Here is an 18565-nt window from a genome sequence, read left to right on the forward strand (position 1 = left end):
GTAAACTTTAGTGTTGATTGGATCTTGAAGTGCTCTAAAAAGTCTATGAAATTCAACAAGATTATGCAAACTGCAACTATTATTTTTCCCCCTCATAGAAAAAAAGTCCTGGAGCGCCGTTCAGGTGCACTCCGTCAGACGTTTGATTGTATGCGCCCCCTAGAGGACAAATTTGAAAGAAGTTACCTTCATTGAAAATTGAGTAAATGTCTCTGTAATTTTTCACTTTGCGAAGTCATCCCGCGGGCTGTATTGGAACCTCTGGCGGGCCGGTTTTGGCCTGCGGGCCCTATGTTTGACACCCCTGCTTTAGAGTTTAAGAAGTTTTGAAATGAAGACAGATTAAAAGTAGTGAATGAAATATCTTAATTTAATGAAACAGATACATGTATTTGTATGTAATATATAAATAGGTACAGAGTGGCTCGTAAAAATCAAAGTGTGATTTTGCTGAAGCTACCAAAACTGTTTTCTTTCCTTAGTTAAGAAAACATTTACTATTATAAATTTTAGATTTTGTTGTGAATGTTAGCCATGGTGTTTCTGAATGCTAATATTAACTATATTTGGGTGAAAGGTTATTAAATACATCTTTTAATTTGAAATTAATACCTGTACTTCCTGTGTTCACTGTGCGTGTAGTTCTTTTTATCAACCAGGAAGTGGTAAATAAAAACTGTTTGGCATATTCAGGTATGTATAACTAGAAACTCCTTACACCTGATAATTATCTCAAAGACATATCAGCCATGTCACCATGCTTCAGTAACACTTGAAGTCACTCTTATTGTGAAAATCAGTTATATTATGAAAGTCAGAGCCACACACTACTAATGACCACAAACTGGAAGTGACAAATGATCTCCTTTCCGATCTCCCGCCACACACAAACACACACAAACACACACACACACACACACACACACAGACACACACACACACACACACACACACACACACACACACACACACACACACACACACACACAAATTAATGTCAACTTACAATACTAACATTAAAGCTCTAAGTATTTTTTTATCTTCTCAGTATTTACTCTGTGAGGAACCAAGGTTAGTTTAGATTTAAATAAACTTAATTCTATCAACTTTATTATATTCAATTAAAGTTATTTAAATAGATTTCAATGTAATTGACTCAAATTAAATACAATTAAGTTAAGTACAATTAAAAATCAGGTTCAGGATCAGAACCAGATCCAGACCAAATAAACAAAATGAAAGAAAAATCTATTAAACTGACACAAAAAAATATGTTCCTGTTTATGTTCCCAACATTAAATTCTTCTTAAAATATTTTCAAATTGTTCATTTATTTTTAATCTTTTTCAGACTCTGCTTCTTTTTTCCATTTCTGTTTGTTCTTCAAGACAAGACTTTAAAGTTAAAAGAAAGATTAACTGTGATTTCAAAATCAATCCTCAGAAATAATAAATATGAAATAAAATAAAACGTAAATAAGTTTAGGATATTTTTTGTTTTTACATCACATTTACAGGTTTTAACTCTACAAACATTCTTCACCAGGAAACTTCAACACAAACATCCAATTTATTTTTAGTTTTTCAAAATTAAATAAAAAAAAAAGATTTCTGATTGAAATTTTAAAAGAAAATTTAATAAAAGTTTTAAAACACCTTTGACACATTACAATTTTAAATGGTTTACATAGTTCATGTCTCTGGGCTGAAATATCCACAATAATTCATTTATTTATTTACAAATCACACATTTCAAACCTCCAAAATAAGAGACTGGCACATGATAAAACCTCTAAATTAGAACTCAGTTAGTGTCCTTCAAAATAAAACTTGAGTTCTAGTTTTGTGCTCGACAGCAGAGCAGTTTGTGAAATACGTTCCTGAACTCAACGTTGAAGGCAGTGTAGATTATCGGGTTTACGGCACTGTTGACATATCCGAGCCATGTGACCACGGAGATCAGGGTGGGTCCGATGTCACATGACTGACACAATACTTTGGTGACGTGGACGATGAAGAAAGGGGTCCAACAGGCCAGAAAGACACCTGGACACAGACACAGTTAGAAAAAGGGTGAGAGAGAAATCTGGACCAAGTACGAGACAGAGCTCTTTAAAAAAAAGTTTAAACTAAAAAATCAGCATTACATAGATATAAACCAGAAATCATGAAAATACAAAAAATAATAATATATTCAAAAAATATCAGTCATTATTATATGACAATGGCAGATAAATAATAAATGTCAAATACTTCAAATACAAGCTGGTATCATCTGCATACAGATGTATTTTCTGGTAGATGATCAGCCTTTAGCAGGAATTATACTATTTCTTCAAATGTGGTTGAATAGCTTTGATAACAGAGATCAAGTTAACATTGTGTTCCAGGTATTAGACCAATATCAGACTTTTAATCTCATAAATGAATGTCAGGAAGCAGGATCAGATTAAAACGTTATTCTTCTGATAAAACCAAAAAAGGGAAACAAGATAATATCTGATGTTCAAATCTGAGATTATTCATGAACATAATCTGTTTACAGATGTTTAACTGTGTATAGATACTTAAAGGTTGATGATAATCAATCTATTTATAAATATAGATCTATTTATAGAAATAAAGCTGTTTATAAATATTAATCTATTGAAAGATATTTTGATATTTATAAATATTAATTTATTGAAAGATATTTTCTGCTTATAAATATTTCTCTGTTATAGTTATTTCTATGTGTATAGATAATAATCTATTTATAGATAGTTGTCTATTGAGAAATATGAATCTGTTTATAAATATACATCTATTTATAGAAATTAAGCTGTTTATAAATATGAATCTATTTAAAGTTATTTAGATGTTTACAAAAATGTATCTTTTATAGTTATTTCTATGTTTACAGATATTTATCTATTTATGGCTGGTTGTCCAATGAGAAATATGAATCAGTTTATAAATATTTCACAATCTATATTTATGAATCTGTTCATATATAACAACTGATAATTTATAACAGGTTTATAAGGAATATTTTTATTTTATGTTGCAATGCTCTTAAGAGTGTTTAGAAATTGTTTAAACTTACTCTTCAGATATAACTGTGAATATTTATGAAAAATGTATATGTTAAAGAAACACACCTGAGTAACTATGATAATCTGATATTTTTTTCTCAAATGTTAATTGCTGGATGTACTTTGCTGAAAATCCTTCATCCTCTCATCTTCATTCCTGTGTCCCGTCAGGTTAAAATAACATAACATCACAGACCAGCCCATGTACCTGTATACATGTGTATGTGTATACGCGGGCGTGTGTGTGTGTGTGTGTGTGTGTGTGTGTGTGTGTGTGTGTGTGTGTGTGTGTGTGTGTGTGTGTGTGTGTAAAGCTGCTGCTAAGACACTAAAGTGGTTTCCACGGAGATTAGATAGGAGCAGTTTCTATTTTTACCAAGACGATCACAGAGTCTGTGTTAAACATGAAACATGAGGAGTGTGAGGAACACACTGAGTATTGTTACAGAGGATGGTGTCGTCCTGGAGAAACATTTAAACAGATCACATTCACACCTACCTGTGACTCTCTGAAATAACACCTTAATATATCACTGAGGTCATGATTATCATCTGATGAACTATCCACCATTCGTGTCAGAAAAATCTTATTTTTATCTCACCAATAAAATCCTTATTGCATCAGTATAAAGGCTGATTTATACTTCTGCGTCGCCCTACGCAGCAGGGGCTGACGCGGACATGAGCCCCTCATACTTGTGCGTCGGTGTGTCCGTGTCGCGCAGCAATTCTCCGCCGAAACGCCTGAGGGCAGTGCGGTCTCTCTGATAGCCGGTCGCCTGCTTCCGGTCCCGCTACGATCTCTGTTTACTTTTCCACATCGATTCAGAGCGTGTTATGTTAATCTACAGCTGATACATGTTGCTGTTTATCATACAGACATGATTACATGAAGAATAGAGAGGAGGAGATGAAATACACGGCCGATGTGTGGCTGATTGCCGGGACCCCGGAAGTGCTGTGAATGCGGGAAAGACAAAGCCGTCGAGCGGACCAATCACAGAGCTTGCGGTCCGCGTCGGCTCTACGCGTAGTTACATTTTGGAGGAGGTGCACGTCAGCTACGTGCGTAGGCCTCTGCGTAGGTACGGGAGCTACGCGGACCTACGGCGTAGGTTACGCCGTCGATTCGACGCAGAAGTATAAATCAGACTTAAGTTGATTTAAATTTTTGGAGACCTCGTGGTTCAGTTTCTGGTCCTCCTCTTTTGTCGTAATGTTTTCATTCTCTCCGTAATTAATTGATTTTCATGTTACGCTGATGACACTCAGTGGTTTCCCCCAAAAGGATGATTCTTCTCAGTTTAACAGACCAAAATACCAAAGCTGTTTCTATTCCACCAACCCAATACCGAACAAACCTCAGGTGGAACTCTGAACAAAAGCAAATACACAACGAAAAAAACCTGATCAAACTGATCGTATCGATGGATGTAAGAGACTCACCAACGACCACAGGAAGAACCTTCATGGCCTTCCTCTCCCGCCCGCTGACTCGGCTGCTCTTGCTTGTTCTTCTTCTTCTCTTTGCAGCGCTCCTAGTCATCAGGCTGTTCTCATTCCTGCTGCCCCCCCTTCTCTCTGTGAACTCTCCATCTGACACACTGTCTCCCCTCGTGGTCATCGGGTCACTTTCCACTGCCGCCCCCTGATCCTGTTGCTCCTCTGTCACCTGGGTCCCAGATGGCGTTGTTATAGAAATGGAAGATGGAGAAATGGGGCTAAGGCTGGCCGGTGGGGCATACAGGACTTTCTCCTGACTGACTGCTGTTGGGGATTTAGCTCGCCGCAGAACCAAGCCCAGGCGCAGAGAGAAAGCTGGACGAGCAGCCGGAGCCCCCTGAGATCGGCTGCGTCCGCTCCAACGCCGCAGGCCCTGAAACATCCAGTAGTACAGGAAGAGCATGACGGGGCACGGTACGAAGAATGAGCACATGGACGAGTACACTACGAAACGGTCATCCTCCAGTCTGCACACGGTTGGATCGCGGCCCGGGACCTGGTTCAGACCAAAGATCACCGGACTGGCCACGCCCAGAGACAGCAGCCAGGTGGCAGCGATGAGGGCCAGCTGACGGACACTGAACTGGTTCCTGTTGTACTTCAGAGGGACCACAACCGCGATGTATCTGAACACAACACACAGAGACCACATTGTTTTACATCAGTCCACAACAGGCAACATCATTTCACATCAGACCTGACAGACCAAATCAGTCCACATCAGTCCACATTAGATTACTTTCTTATGTTTGTCCTAAAATCCCCCCAAGTCTGATTAACAAAACTTGTTTTCCAGCAGAAAACTGATTAGTCTATTGATATTTACCTCAGACGAAATCCAATCAATAATCTAATTAGACTTCTATTTGGCCAAATCCCAGAGTTATTTCTGCATTATTTTATGAAGTGGAGGTATTCAGTGTAATTGCAGTTTCTGTCTTTCCAGCTGAAATCATGTCATTGTTAAAGTTCAAAATTGTGCTGTGTGTAATTGTCACATTAAAACTAAATGGTGGCACTCAGTGTGTGTCCCGTGATAAGATCGATACATTCATCTACAAAGAAACAAAAAGTTTTCTGTAGCATTCCTTTCTTTCCTTGATTGCAGCAGCAGGGCCATATTTTTACCGCTTTAACCTTCATTTAATCATATCTGTTGTCTTTATGTCAGTCCGACTGAAGTAGACAGCCGTTGCCGATGATTGTTTCTTTTTGTGATGAAGAAGCATAATGCACCTTTTCATATGAACGTGCTCAGAACCTGGAGCAGAGTCGGAGTTAAAACAGGAGGCTCAAAACCAGCTTTGTGGTACCTGATTCCTCTACCTGGAGCTTTAAACTTTGTCGAGCCAGCTTACTCAATGAAACCTGCATTGTTGTACTCACGTCCTGGTTCACCCCTCTTGTTGTTTCAGCATGTTAAAGTGTATGCTTTGTAAGTTTGTGTGTGTATGTTTTTTGTTCAGTTAATGTGAATTGCCAAAATGTATTTTCTCAATCGATTTCTTGAAGGATGATTCTGCGGTGAGTGTGTGTACAGGTGAAAAGTCCATCAGCCATTAGTCATAGCTAAGGTCAGCAAGAGTACTGGTGTAGTACATGTCACACAACAGAGTTGAGCAAATGTGATGGTAGATTATCCGTCAGTCAGTCAGAACTCAGATGAGCGAAGGTTCAGGTAGAGTATACGGCAGTCAGAACTGAGGTGAGTGAAGGTTCATGTAGAGTATCGGACAGTCAGAACTAAAGTGAGCAAAGGTTCAGGTAGAGTATCTGTCAGTCAGACCTAAAGTGAGCAAAGGTTCAGGTAGAGTATCTGACAGTCAGAACTGAGGTGAGTGAAGGTTCAGGTAGAGTATCTGACAGTCAGACCTAAAGTGAGCAAAGGTTCAGGTAGAGTATCTGACAGTCAGAACTGAGGTGAGTGAAGGTTCATGTAGAGTATCTGACAGTCAGAACTGAAGTGAACCAGGGTTCAGGTAGAGTATCTGACAGTCACAACTAAGGTGAGTGAAGGTTCAGGTAGAGTATCCGTTAGTCAGAACTGAGATGAGCAATTAATAGGTAAGGTACCTGTCTGTCAGAACTAAGGTGAGTGAAGGTTCAGGTAGAGTATCCGACAGTCAGAACTAAAGTGAGCAAAGGTTCAGGTAGAGTATCTGACAGTCAGACCTAAGGTGAGTGAAGGTTCAGGTAGAGTATCCGTTAGTCAGAACTAAAGTGAACAAAGGTTCAGGTAGATTATCCGTTAGTCAGAACTGAGATGAGCAACTAATAGGTAGAGTATCTGTCAGTCAGACCTAAGGTGAACGAAGGTTCAGGTAAAGTTGACTCTATGATGTCATCACTGAGGTCTAATCAAATAGACAGACATGTAGACATCAAATGTATAGAATCAATAGACAGGTGACATGACCTCTTCTTCTTTTCATTCAAACTCAAGGTCAGAATCAGCACAGAGGGACACACTCAGGTACACCCACCTGTCAACGCTGATAGCACACAGGTTAAGGATGGAGGCCGTGCACAGCATCACATCCATGGTCATCAGAGCATCACAGGTAAAGGTGCTCAAAGTCCAGACCCCTCCAAGAAACTAACAAGATACAAACACACCGATAAACACACACATTCTCATGTCTTCACTTAACCAACATGTACTCTTGATCCAGGTGTACAGTCACCTGGTGGTGGTGAACTCTGACCTCTGAGTAGATGAAGAGCGGAAGCACGAGCACGGCGAGCAGCAGGTCGGCTACCGCCAGGCTGATGATGAAGTAATTGGTGGCGGTCTTTAGTGAGCGCTCAGTGAGCACGCTCAGACACACCAGGGTGTTTCCCAGGATGATGACCAGGATCAGAAGGACACCGACGACCAATGCAAAGTAGTTATAGCCATGCAGGTGCATTTCAGGCGGAGGGGTTCCAGGTGTCACATTGACCATGATAAAGGTGGAGCCACAGGCAGCATCTGCACAGAGAGCTGACTCCTGTCAGGTGATCGTGTTTTCATCAGACGCTGCAATGATTATGTGAAAATCTCACCTTCTTGTTATCTTTAGCAGGTGTCTCAGGTATGTGTGTGTGTGTGTGTATGTATCAGTCTTAGTAGGTTGACGAACTGAAGAAGTGTCTCTTCATGGCCGATCCCGAGACGTCTAAGGGTTCCTGTGGCGCTGAACACAAACAGGAGGTACAGTTCTTCATATATCTATCAGTTGCTACGTATTATAGTTATGTTGTGTGTATTCATTGTTATATATGTTGTATGTGTTTGTTGTGTGTATGTGTTGTGTGGTCACTGAATTGTTACATTTTTCTCTCAGGGTAATCTCAGGAATTTAATGTCTGAAGCAGTATCACTGCTCTGGCTCTGATTCTGGTTTTGGTTAGATAGTTCTGGTTCAGATTTTGATTTAAAATTTCTGGTTCAGATTTAATCAGACAATAACGTCAGACTGAACACAGTGTTTCACAATGCAGTGATTTTAGATTGAACACAATAATTTAAGGCTGAACCCAATGGCCCAATCTCAATGTCCACACCAACACACTCTGACTTTGAGGCGCATTCCCGCTAAGTCCGTGAGGGATCTCTCACAGACTTTTTGAGCCCTTAATGCACCCTTTCCTTAAGTGGGCCTTTTTGCAGACTTAGCGTAAGGGAATTACCCAGAGTTCATAGCATTGTGATCCCAGGGGAAATCACGAGCATGAACAAAGCAACTTGAAATTAAAAAAGAGAGATGTTAAACAAGAAGCATGGAAGGTGCAACCAATTTTGCCTATAGGTATGTATGTAGAAAACAGCCTTAATCAGTTTATCTTCACACATTTACATCTAGATGTTTATAATATATTTATGTAGTTTAAATTTAGTGGTTAAGCAGCCTGTATGGTAAGAGCCTGGATCACATTGCAGTCAGTCAGTCCCTTAAGCACCTTGATTTTGAGAAATGTAAAAAATTATGCAATAAAAGTTCCTAATGCCGCTAAGGTGAGCTGCATGACATCATGCAGGGGGTGCGGCAGAAGTCGGGATGTGCTGTCTCATTCCCAGTTCTACGGTTTTGAGTCCTTACAGCCTCCTGCCCTAAATCACTTTACAGCTGACGTCAATTAAGTCAAGAAGGGCTCAGGGCTCAGGGTTTAGGGAGGATATTTGGATTGGGCCAATGATGTCAGACTAAATACAATGATGTCAGACTAAACACAATGATGTCAGACCAAACACAGTGTTGTCAGACCAAACACTATGATGTCAGACCAAACACAATGATGTCAAACTAAACAAAATGATGTAAGACCAAACACATTGATGTCAGACCAAACACAGTGATGTCAGACTAAACACAATGATGTCAGACCAAACACAGTGTTGTCAGACCAAACACTATGATGTCAGACCAAACACAATGATGTCAAACTAAACAAAATGATGTAAGACCAAACACATTGATGTCAGACCAAACACAGTGATGTCAGACTAAACACAATGATGTCAGACCAAACACAGTGATGTCAGACTAAACACAATGATGTCAGACCAAACACAGTGTTGTCAGACTAAACACAATGATGTCAGACCAAACACAGTGATGTCAGACTAAACACAATGATGTCAGACCAAACACAGTGTTGTCAGACTAAACACAATGATGTCAGACCAAACACAGTGATGTCAGACTAAACACAATGATGTCAGACCAAACACAGTGTTGTCAGACCAAACACAGTGATGTCAGACTAAACACAATGATGTCAGACCAAACACAGTGTTGTCAGACCAAACACAGTGATGTCAGACTAAACACAATGATGTCAGACCAAACACAGTGATGTCAGACTAAACACAATGATGTCAGACCAAACACAGTGTTGTCAGACTAAACACAATGATGTCAGACCAAACACAGTGTTGTCAGACCAAACACAGGCTGTTTCCGAAATCGCCTACTATACTAGCAGTACGTACTGATATGTCCAAAATTCAGTATGTAGTAAGTAGTATGTGAACAAGAGCAAAATCTGCAGTAAGCCAAAACTCCCCGGATGTCTACTGATACAGGAAAATATCTCAGTGTGCATCGGACCAGTCTGCCTCGCGTACTGTTTCCCATAATGCACAGCGCTCGTTCTGCTTTTTCTTTTTCCTCATTTTTTGACGGGAGGAAATCCATTTTTGGATGTTGTGAAAGTTATCAAATTACATATAAACCACTTCCTAACTTTTTAAATCATAAATGGATGCTAAATAAGCATTTTATTTATCGGCTTCGCCGTTGTTTACTTCCGCTTTCCGAAACCGAAAATCCAGCGAAGTCTGGCTCAGCATGCTGCATGACAGATCGGACAGAACAGTCATACTACATACTAAATTCAAATGCAGTATGTAGTAGGCAATACCTACTGCCTACTACATTAGTAAGTAGTATGTAGCAGGCCGTTTCGGAAAAAGCCACAGTGTTGTCAGACCAAACACTATGATGTCAGACCAAACACTATGATGTCAGACCAAACACAATGATGTCAGACCAAACACTATGATGTCAGACCAAACACAATGATGTCAGACCAAACACAATGATGTCAGACTAAACACAATGATGTCAGACCAAACACAATGATGTCAGACTAAACACAATGATGTCAGACCAAACACAATGATGTCAGACTAAACACAATGATGTCAGACTAAACACAATGTCAGACCAAACACAATAATTCAAAACACAGTGATTTCAGATTAAAGGAATTGATTTAAGACCAAACCCAATGTTTTAGAAGAACTACAGTAATTCTGGAATAAACACATTCTCGGTATGAACACAATAATCTTAGACAAAACAAAGACACTTTAAATTCAGACTAAATGCAATGATTCAGAGCACACTGATTTCAGACTGAACACAATGATTTCAGAACAAACACACTTATTTCAGACTAAATTCAATGATGAGGACTGCAGACTATGATTTCATAATGACTTCACTGATTTCAGACTGAATGGATTAATTGATTCTGAATTTGAAGTCTGCAGCTGAATCAGAAGTATTATTTATTGTATGTTTTTTTTTTATTCCTCTGGAGAGTAAATACGACTACAAGAGGATAAACAACAAACACAGATTTTAACAGTATAATATAAAAACATGTGATTAGAGATCCACTCACTCTACTCTTCCTCTTCTTCCTCCTCCTCTTTTCGTCTTCTATTGATACCAAACAGAATCAATCATTCATAATCACAGCTCCTCCTGCTTCTCCTCCAGCTCGTGCACTTTCTACTCCTTTTCTTCCTCTCCTCCTCCTCCTCCTTGTCCTCTTTGTTCTCCTCCTCCTCGATGATGATGAAGAGACAACTTTTTTCTTCACGTCTATAAAAAGATTTATCACACCATCATCCTCTTCCCTCTCTCTCTCTTTCTCTCTCACATTTTTTCTACCTTATTCGCCCCCCTCCTCTTTTTTTATTGCAGCTCTGTGATTGGCTGACAATCAGCTGTGATGAAGACACCCACCCCTCAGATTTTCTTATTATTATTTTATGATACATGCTTTCATGATATTGTTGATTATTGGGATAGCACTGAATGCTGATATGCTGCACAGTGACAAATTTAACAGTTTGTTAATAAGTCTAAATTAACGCTCTGTTTACCTGCGTAAACTGAGTAACCATAGCAGCAGGAGGACACTCAACACATCATGATTAAATTAACTTGAAACAAGCGAATACCTAACTCCAACACTGACCAACGTTTTTGAAGCAGTCTACAGAAAATGAAGACTTTGCTGCAGAGAGAGAAATGGAACAGAAAAGAAAGAAACTTTATTTCCTAACACAGTCTGGCCCTGAAGTACCTCTGATCACCACAGGGTGGCTCTGTGGGCAGTACACTCCCTCTGTAAACACTACAGGATATATTGAACATATCTTTATCTGATATCTGAGCACTAACCATCACTTGACCAGGCACCAAAAGTTCAAACCCTAAAGTCTTTTCTTGACAACTTTTCCTCGACCTCAACGGAAAGTGTCACAGGGTGGAGGACAGGTGAGAGGGAGGTGACAGGAAAAGACCAGGGCAGCTTTAAGACATCCTGAATGTAAACTCACAGCAGGCAGGTGTCTCAGATGTAGTAGATATGGGGACAGGGCCTTCTCCGTCTGTGCCCCAAAACTGTGGAATTATCATCCGCCCACCATCCGATTCTCCCCCTCTGTCAAGACTTTTAAAAGTAATCTCAAAACGCACTTTTATTCATTAGCTTTTAACTGCCCTTAACCACGCTGGCTCAGATACTCACTGCACTGTTAATTGTATTTCTTGTCATTACTGTTGTTATTATTACTGTTCATTCATTTTTAATTATATTGCTCTCTTACCACTCTTCTTTCCCTCTCTCTTCCTCTGTTAGTGTGTTTTTTATTTCATTTTCTCTTTGTTTTCCTCATTTTCTGTTGTAAAGCACTTTGGATCAAGTGTGTTGTGTGTAAAGTGCTATATAAATAAAGTTGATTTGATTTGATTTGATTTGATTTGATATGGTATTAAAACTCTACTAATGACGGACTACAAAGACCATCAATCACCTTGTTTGTTCCTACAGTATTGTTTCAAGCAGGCAAAAATAATAATATGATATGATATAATAAAATTAAATAAAATGAAATAAAAAATATATATAATATATAATATAAAATATCATAATATTGGTTTATTCATTTTATCATGATTTAATATTTTATTCTATTTTATTTTATTGTATTATTATTTAATATTATATTATCTTGTATTTTGTTAGATAATTAATTTATATTGTATTGAATTATATTAAAGGTGGTGTTAAAATGAGTCTGTGTTTTTCTGATCTTCCCTGAGCTTTATAATGAACAGACCCTTCAAATGTTAATCAGCTGTTTTGTGTGTGTGTGTGTGTGTGTGTGTGTGTGTGTGTGTGTGATTAGCATCCGTAAGAGGAGGCGGCAGACTTGTTCTTTTATGTTTGATGTATGTTTTATGAATAATTCATTAAATCTGCAGACTGAGAATTTAACACACTCTAAAAACTGTTTATAGAATTTGTGTTTCTCTTCAGTGCTGTTTTACAGTCATTAAAAAGACTCATTAAAATAATGGAACCTCTAATTAAACACACGTAGACTCGCATACACACATTCGCTATAACGACGCTTCAGCAGCTCCTTTTAACAGCATTTATGAACTGAACTTTTAGTCACATGACCAGTTCGCAGGGCGGCTGTCTCTGAAATGCTGGAGCTGATCTTTGAGGTTAGTTTTTTTCCCAATCAGATCGATCATAGTTTCAGTTTAATCACTGAAATGTATTGGCAGTGGTGACAGACCAAGTGGCAACCTCCAGTCTCAAAATATGAAGCTCATGCCGAAGTGTTACAAACTGCAATTCAACGATCGTCCGCTTGAGGCTGGCTGCAGAAACACCGGAAACCACATAGACACCCATTCAAGAAAGACGATCTTTGCAGCATTGATAAACATGTTTACAACCTGGTTAAAAAAACGGCTTGATTCTAGGTAGCTAATTTCTCTATCGGCAGACACTGTACCAGGTCGAATTTTTTTCTAATGCAAAGGTTCTGAAGATATTAAGATTACAAGTTTTGCCCATTTAAGGACATGGCTGACTTGACTGACAGGCGGCAACACTGTAGCTGTTGACGAGGAGGCTCAAACCCCGCCTCTTTACCTCATACAAACTCGACAGAAGTTAGGTTGACTTCAACATTTCCAATATGGCTGCCAACGACGACTGGCTTTTCAACAACGCTCAAGAACAGATGGGTGATGTCAGGGATACTATGTCCATTATTTGTACAGTCTTTGTGACAGACTCGGAGACTCATGGGAAATGTAGTCTTCAGATTAGAAAGAAAAAACATATTAATGTATGTCAGAGTGAAGAAACATTCATGTGAACAGGCTGTGCTGCTGCCCCCTGGTGTTCATACTGAGAGTTACATCTCAACCTCAGATATACTGTACATGAACAGAATTAATTTCAAATAAAGTGTAAACAAACAGACAATTATTTTTTCTGAATCATATTCAAAAATTATAATTGAGCACAAGGAACTAATGTCAGCACAAGTTTGAGTACATGGAGTGCTGATGGAACAGATCCAACATGGACTGATCATACATAATGGATTGTACAGTCATGGCCAAAAGTTTTGAGAATGACACAACTATTAATTTTCACAAAGTCTGCTGTTTCAGTTTTTAGAATGGCAATTTGCATATACTCCAGAATGTTATGAGGACTGATCAGCTCAACTGCAATTAATTGCAAAGTCCCTCTTTGCCTTGAAAATGAACTTTATCACCAAAAACACATTTCCACTGCATTTCAGCCCTGCCACAAAAGGACCAGCTAACATCATTTCAATGACACACAGGTGTCACACACATTAACACAGGTGTGGGTGTTGATGAGGACAAGGCTGGCAATCAATCTGTCATGATTGAGTGACTGGACACTTTAAAAGGAAGATGGTGCATGACACCATTGTTCCTCATCTGTTAGCCATGGTTACCTGCAAGGAAACACGTGCAGCCATCATTGCATTGCACAAAAAGGGCCTAACAGGGAAGTTTATAGCAGCGAGTAAGACTGCACCTCAGTCAACTGTCTATCGAATTATCAAGAACTTCAAGGAGAGAGGTTCAATTGTTGCCAAACAGGCTCCAGGGCGCCCAAGAAAGTCCAGCAAGCGCCAGGACCGTCTCCTGAAGGTGTTACAGCTGCGGGATCGGACCACCACCAGTGCAGAGCTTGCTCAGGAATGGCAGCAGGCAGGTGTGAGTGCATCTGCACGCACAGTGAGGCGAAGACTTTTGGAGGAAGGCCTGGTGTCAAGGAGGGCAGCAAAGAAGCCACTTCTCTCCAGTAAAAACATCAGGGACAGACTGATATTCTGCAGAAGGTACAGGGACTGGACTGCTGAGGACTGGGGTAAAGTCATTTTCTCTGATGAATCCCCTTTCCGATTGTTTGGGGCATCTGGAGGAAGGCTTGTTCGGAGAAGACGAGGTGAGCGCTACCATCAGTCCTGTCTCTTGCCAACAGTGAAGCATCCTGAGACCATTCATGTGTGGGGTTGCTTTTCGGTCAAGGGAGTGGGCTCTCTCACAATCTTGCCTAAAAACACAGCCATGAATAAAGAATGGTACCAGAACGTCCTCCGAGAGCAACTTCTCCCAACCATCCAAGGGCAGTTTGGTGATGAAGAATGCCTTTTCCAGCATGATGGAGCACCTTGCCATAAAGCAAAAGTCATAACAAAATGGCTCGGGGAACAAAACATTAAGATTTTGGGCCCTTGGCCAGGAAACTCCCCAGATCTTAATCCCATTGAGAACTTGTGGTCAATCCTCAAGAGGTGGGTGGACAATCAAAAACCCACAAATTCTGACAAACTCCAAGCATTGATTATGCAAGAATGGACTGCCATCAGTCAGGATTTGGTCCAGAAGTTGATTGACAGCATGCCAGGGAGAATTGCAGAGGTCTTGAAAAAGAAGGGTCAACACTGCAAATATTGACTTATTGCATGAATTCTGTGTAATTCTCAATAAAAGCTTTTGATACTTATGAAATGCTTCTAATTGTATTTCATTATACCATAGAAACATCTGACAAAAACACCTAAAAACCCTGAAGCAGCAGACTTTGTGAAAATGTAATATTCGTGTCATTCTCAAAACTTTTGGCCATGACTGTACAGTGATGGTCTCAGATTGATCACACAGTATTATCTGTAAAGATTGATCATATGGATTACTCCTACAATATTGATTGTAGATTATTGATAGCACTGCATTGTTTGCAGAGTACTGTAATGACCTGAATACACATTCTTTTTTTTCTTGCAGTGCATCCTGCATCTGAATCAGAAATACTTTATTTATCCTGGGGAGGGAAATTCGGTAAAGCCAATGTCTGTAGAAAGAGCGTCTTCAAAATGTCAACAGTCCGTGAAAATCTTTTCATGGCCTTCAAAGCAGTGGCTTCTAAGAAACAGGTCGAAGGTTCGACTAGAGTCGTCATCCAGTTGAAAGCCTCAGCATAGATGCCACATATGGTAGATTTTAACTGAGACAGATGGAATAAAAACTACAGCTTATTTACTTTGTATTTTTTTAATAGTAAACAGGTACAAGTGCTTCATTTACACATGAGATTACATTTCATCTTAGTTTAAAGATATTAAAAACAACTTTATTTAAGAAAAGTGAGAACAGCACACCTTGTTTTATTCAATGTGTTATTATCATCATCAAATTAAACTGTTTTCTTAAAAAATTTTTAAAGTGTTCTTTAAAATAATTATTCAAAAAATAATCACAATAAAAGGAAGCATTGACATGTTTAATCAAGGTTGTCTTCTACTTGAATCAATACGGTAATGTTCATAGAGACTGATCACTGATGTCAGGATATTTGTTGAAGGGTAATTTCTGGATGTATTAATAAAGTAAAGTATGAATCACAGGATATTGTACTGATCACATGATGTACACTGTCGTATAGTGATCACAGGACGATTGTCGTAGAGGATTGAATGTAGGAAATATGGATTTATAGAGGATTGATCATCACAGCTGTGGGGATGATGTCATCAATGAAGAGCTGTGTCGTTATTTTTTTCCAGGGCCCAGCGGGTTTTTGGTGGAATCACCTGCTTTCTCATCGCCTTTCTGCAGATCTGAACCAAGGTTTATGATATGACAGGTGGGCAGAGGGCATCCCCTGTGTACAGAAATCAGAATTTAGAGATTTGCAATGAGTCTGAACACTTGACATGAGCATAGGGAGACACACCTGGCTATACATCTGCACAGATATATTTACAGGTAACTATGTGTACAGGGCAATACATTGATTTTATTGATTAATTCGAGTTAGTGGTGAGGGGCAGTTTTTCAAAATGAAGATTCAGATTAATCTGTCGCTCTCCTCAGGATCCCGTAGTTCACTTTACTTCTGAAAGAGACACACACACAACAGCATGGCTCCTAGCATTAAAATATACCCTGTGCAGCAAAGAAATTATTTATTTTTCATTTGTATTTTTGTCTTTTTTTTTTCTTAAATAGGAAAATAAACATCCATTATAAATGTAAATAAAGTTTGGTGTGAAAAAAAAGTTTGTATTTTTGCCTTATCCCCATGTACTGGTTGATGTGTGTTCATGTAAGTGTCTGTGTAAGTGTAAGTATGTACAGGTTGGTATGATGAAACCTTACTATATGTACAGGAAAGTATGTGTACATTAATTCTGATACATTGCTGAACTCTTATGGTTACCCAGTTGGAGGATCACATCTGTAAAATAAACAAGTTTAATTTACACCTGAATAAATACCTTCAGAATAAAAGCACTTACAGGGAAAACGTGTAAACAGGCATGATTGAGTGGTTCCTGAAGAATAAAAGAAATGTCAGTAATGATGAATGTTTGTTGGAGCAGCAGAAATGCTTTGTTTTGAAAACATAACATAATAAATAATACATTGATTATTTATAATTTTAATGTCACAGCTCTGTTCAATGTTTCTGAACTTGAGATTGTCTTATTGTGAAAAATTCAAACTGATCCCATAGGCTTAGCCAGTGAGAGGTTCCACTGTAGAGTATCTATGAATCTATAACAAACAAACCAAAACACAGCAACAAACATATGAAAACAAATACAAAAAACAAACATGCAAAAAATAAACAAACATGCAATAAACAGTCACACAAACAAACAAACAAACAAACAAACAAACAAACAAGCATGCAATAAAACAAACAAACATAAAAAGTCAAATAAACAAACATGCAATAAACAGTCACACATACAAACAAACAAACACGCATACAAAAAACATAAAACAAGCTTGGAATAAATAAATAAACAAACAAACACAAAACAAACACAAACAGTCAAACAAACAAACATGCAAAAAAATGAAAACAAGCATGCACAGAACCACAAATACACAAACGGCAAACAAACAAATAAACAAAGCATTTAAATAAATAGACCCGCAAATACACATAAACAAACATGCAAAAAACCGTCACAAAAACAATCACATATATGAACAAACAAACACAAAAACAAATGAGAATGCAAAAAACATTAAACAAGTGTGTGAAAAAAGTAAAACAAGCATGCACAGAACCACAAACAATAAATTCACAAACACACCAAAAAACAAATAAACAAATAAACAAACAGGTGTGAATATTCAGCTCCTTTGTTCGTTGATTTAATCTTTGTTGTATAGTAGAAGTTTCTTTAGTAGTGAGATGAGTGTTCCCTCACCTGGTGGAGTTTTCCGTTACATGGTGAAGAAGACTGTCTGTGGTGTTTCCTTCCTGACTGCAGACACAAAACAGAAGCTCTCCTGATTTTAAATCTAAAACATTTTCCTGTTGATTCTAGGCGTTAATAATGTTTATTAAAATTTAAAGTTCAGCCTGTGCGTCGATAAAATCTCACCTGAAGGAGCCAAGTGACGGAGGAAGAGGACCAGGGGACACAGAGACCATCATCATCAGCATCATGAACATCATCATCATCTCCATCCTGACAGAGAGAGAGAGAGAGAGAGAGAGAGGAGAGAGTGCATCGCTCAACCCCACTGTTTTTATATGCTCTCACTGTGAGGGTCACATGATCAACTGAAACCTGTTTGAAGGTCAGTGTGTGTGTGTGTGTGTGTGTGTGTGTGTGTGTGTGTGTGTGTGTGTGTGTTTAAATATTGACTGTGTGACTTTATCAGCTGTGACATCATCAGCTACATGAGAACTATGTGACCTCTGACCCCACCTGCTTTATTAATGTGAGAAAAAGAACCTGTATTTCCTCTCATGTACAGCAGAGGGCGACTCCTGCTTCATAAATCAGGGTGATTGCAACAAGTCTACAAGACAACAGTCTTACATCTCAGC

General features: G+C 38.8%; 2 protein-coding genes across 3 annotated transcripts; both read right to left on the reverse strand.

Moving 5' to 3' along the window:
* Positions 1 to 1665: 1665 nt before the first annotated feature.
* drd4-rs (dopamine receptor D4 related sequence) lies at positions 1666 to 7736 on the reverse strand. Its single transcript, XM_034673816.1, has 5 exons — positions 7622 to 7736; positions 7282 to 7547; positions 7060 to 7172; positions 4520 to 5202; positions 1666 to 2045 (listed from the first exon to the last, which is right to left on the reverse strand). Exons 2-5 carry the CDS (start codon positions 7519 to 7521, stop codon positions 1837 to 1839), a joined length of 1245 nt encoding a protein of 414 aa, XP_034529707.1. The 5' UTR covers positions 7522 to 7547; positions 7622 to 7736; the 3' UTR covers positions 1666 to 1836.
* Positions 7737 to 15972: 8236 nt separating this feature from the next.
* Positions 15973 to 18217, reverse strand: zgc:193726 (uncharacterized protein LOC561161 homolog). Of its 2 annotated transcripts, XM_034673920.1 has the most exons (4): positions 18114 to 18217; positions 17937 to 17993; positions 17010 to 17045; positions 15973 to 16372 (listed from the first exon to the last, which is right to left on the reverse strand). In XM_034673920.1, exons 1-4 carry the CDS (start codon positions 18197 to 18199, stop codon positions 16261 to 16263), a joined length of 291 nt encoding a protein of 96 aa, XP_034529811.1. In that variant the 5' UTR covers positions 18200 to 18217; the 3' UTR covers positions 15973 to 16260. The 2 variants fall into 2 exon arrangements, with proteins under 2 accessions (XP_034529811.1, XP_034529812.1); XM_034673921.1 differs by lacking the exon at positions 17010 to 17045.
* Positions 18218 to 18565: the final 348 nt, after the last annotated feature.

This window comes from Notolabrus celidotus, chromosome 21 (genome assembly GCF_009762535.1).
Source record: "Notolabrus celidotus isolate fNotCel1 chromosome 21, fNotCel1.pri, whole genome shotgun sequence".
Lineage (NCBI taxonomy): Eukaryota > Metazoa > Chordata > Actinopteri > Labriformes > Labridae > Notolabrus > Notolabrus celidotus.

Coding starts and splice junctions, on each gene's coding strand:
- drd4-rs (XM_034673816.1), bottom strand. CDS start 7,521: ATGGTCAATGTGACACCTGGAACCCCTCCGCCTGAAATGCACCTGCAT. Junction 7,173..7,281: donor CGCTCTTCATCTACTCAGAG/GTCAGAGTTCAC, acceptor GTATCTTGTTAG/TTTCTTGGAGGGGTCTGGAC. Junction 2,046..4,519: donor GGTTCTTCCTGTGGTCGTTG/GTGAGTCTCTTA, acceptor GTCTGTGTCCAG/GTGTCTTTCTGGCCTGTTGG.
- zgc:193726 (XM_034673920.1), bottom strand. CDS start 18,199: ATGGAGATGATGATGATGTTCATGATGCTGATGATGATGGTCTCTGTG. Junction 17,994..18,113: donor CCGTCACTTGGCTCCTTCAG/GTGAGATTTTAT, acceptor TTGTGTCTGCAG/TCAGGAAGGAAACACCACAG. Junction 16,373..17,009: donor CCTGTTTACACGTTTTCCCT/GTAAGTGCTTTT, acceptor TTCTGTACACAG/GGGATGCCCTCTGCCCACCT.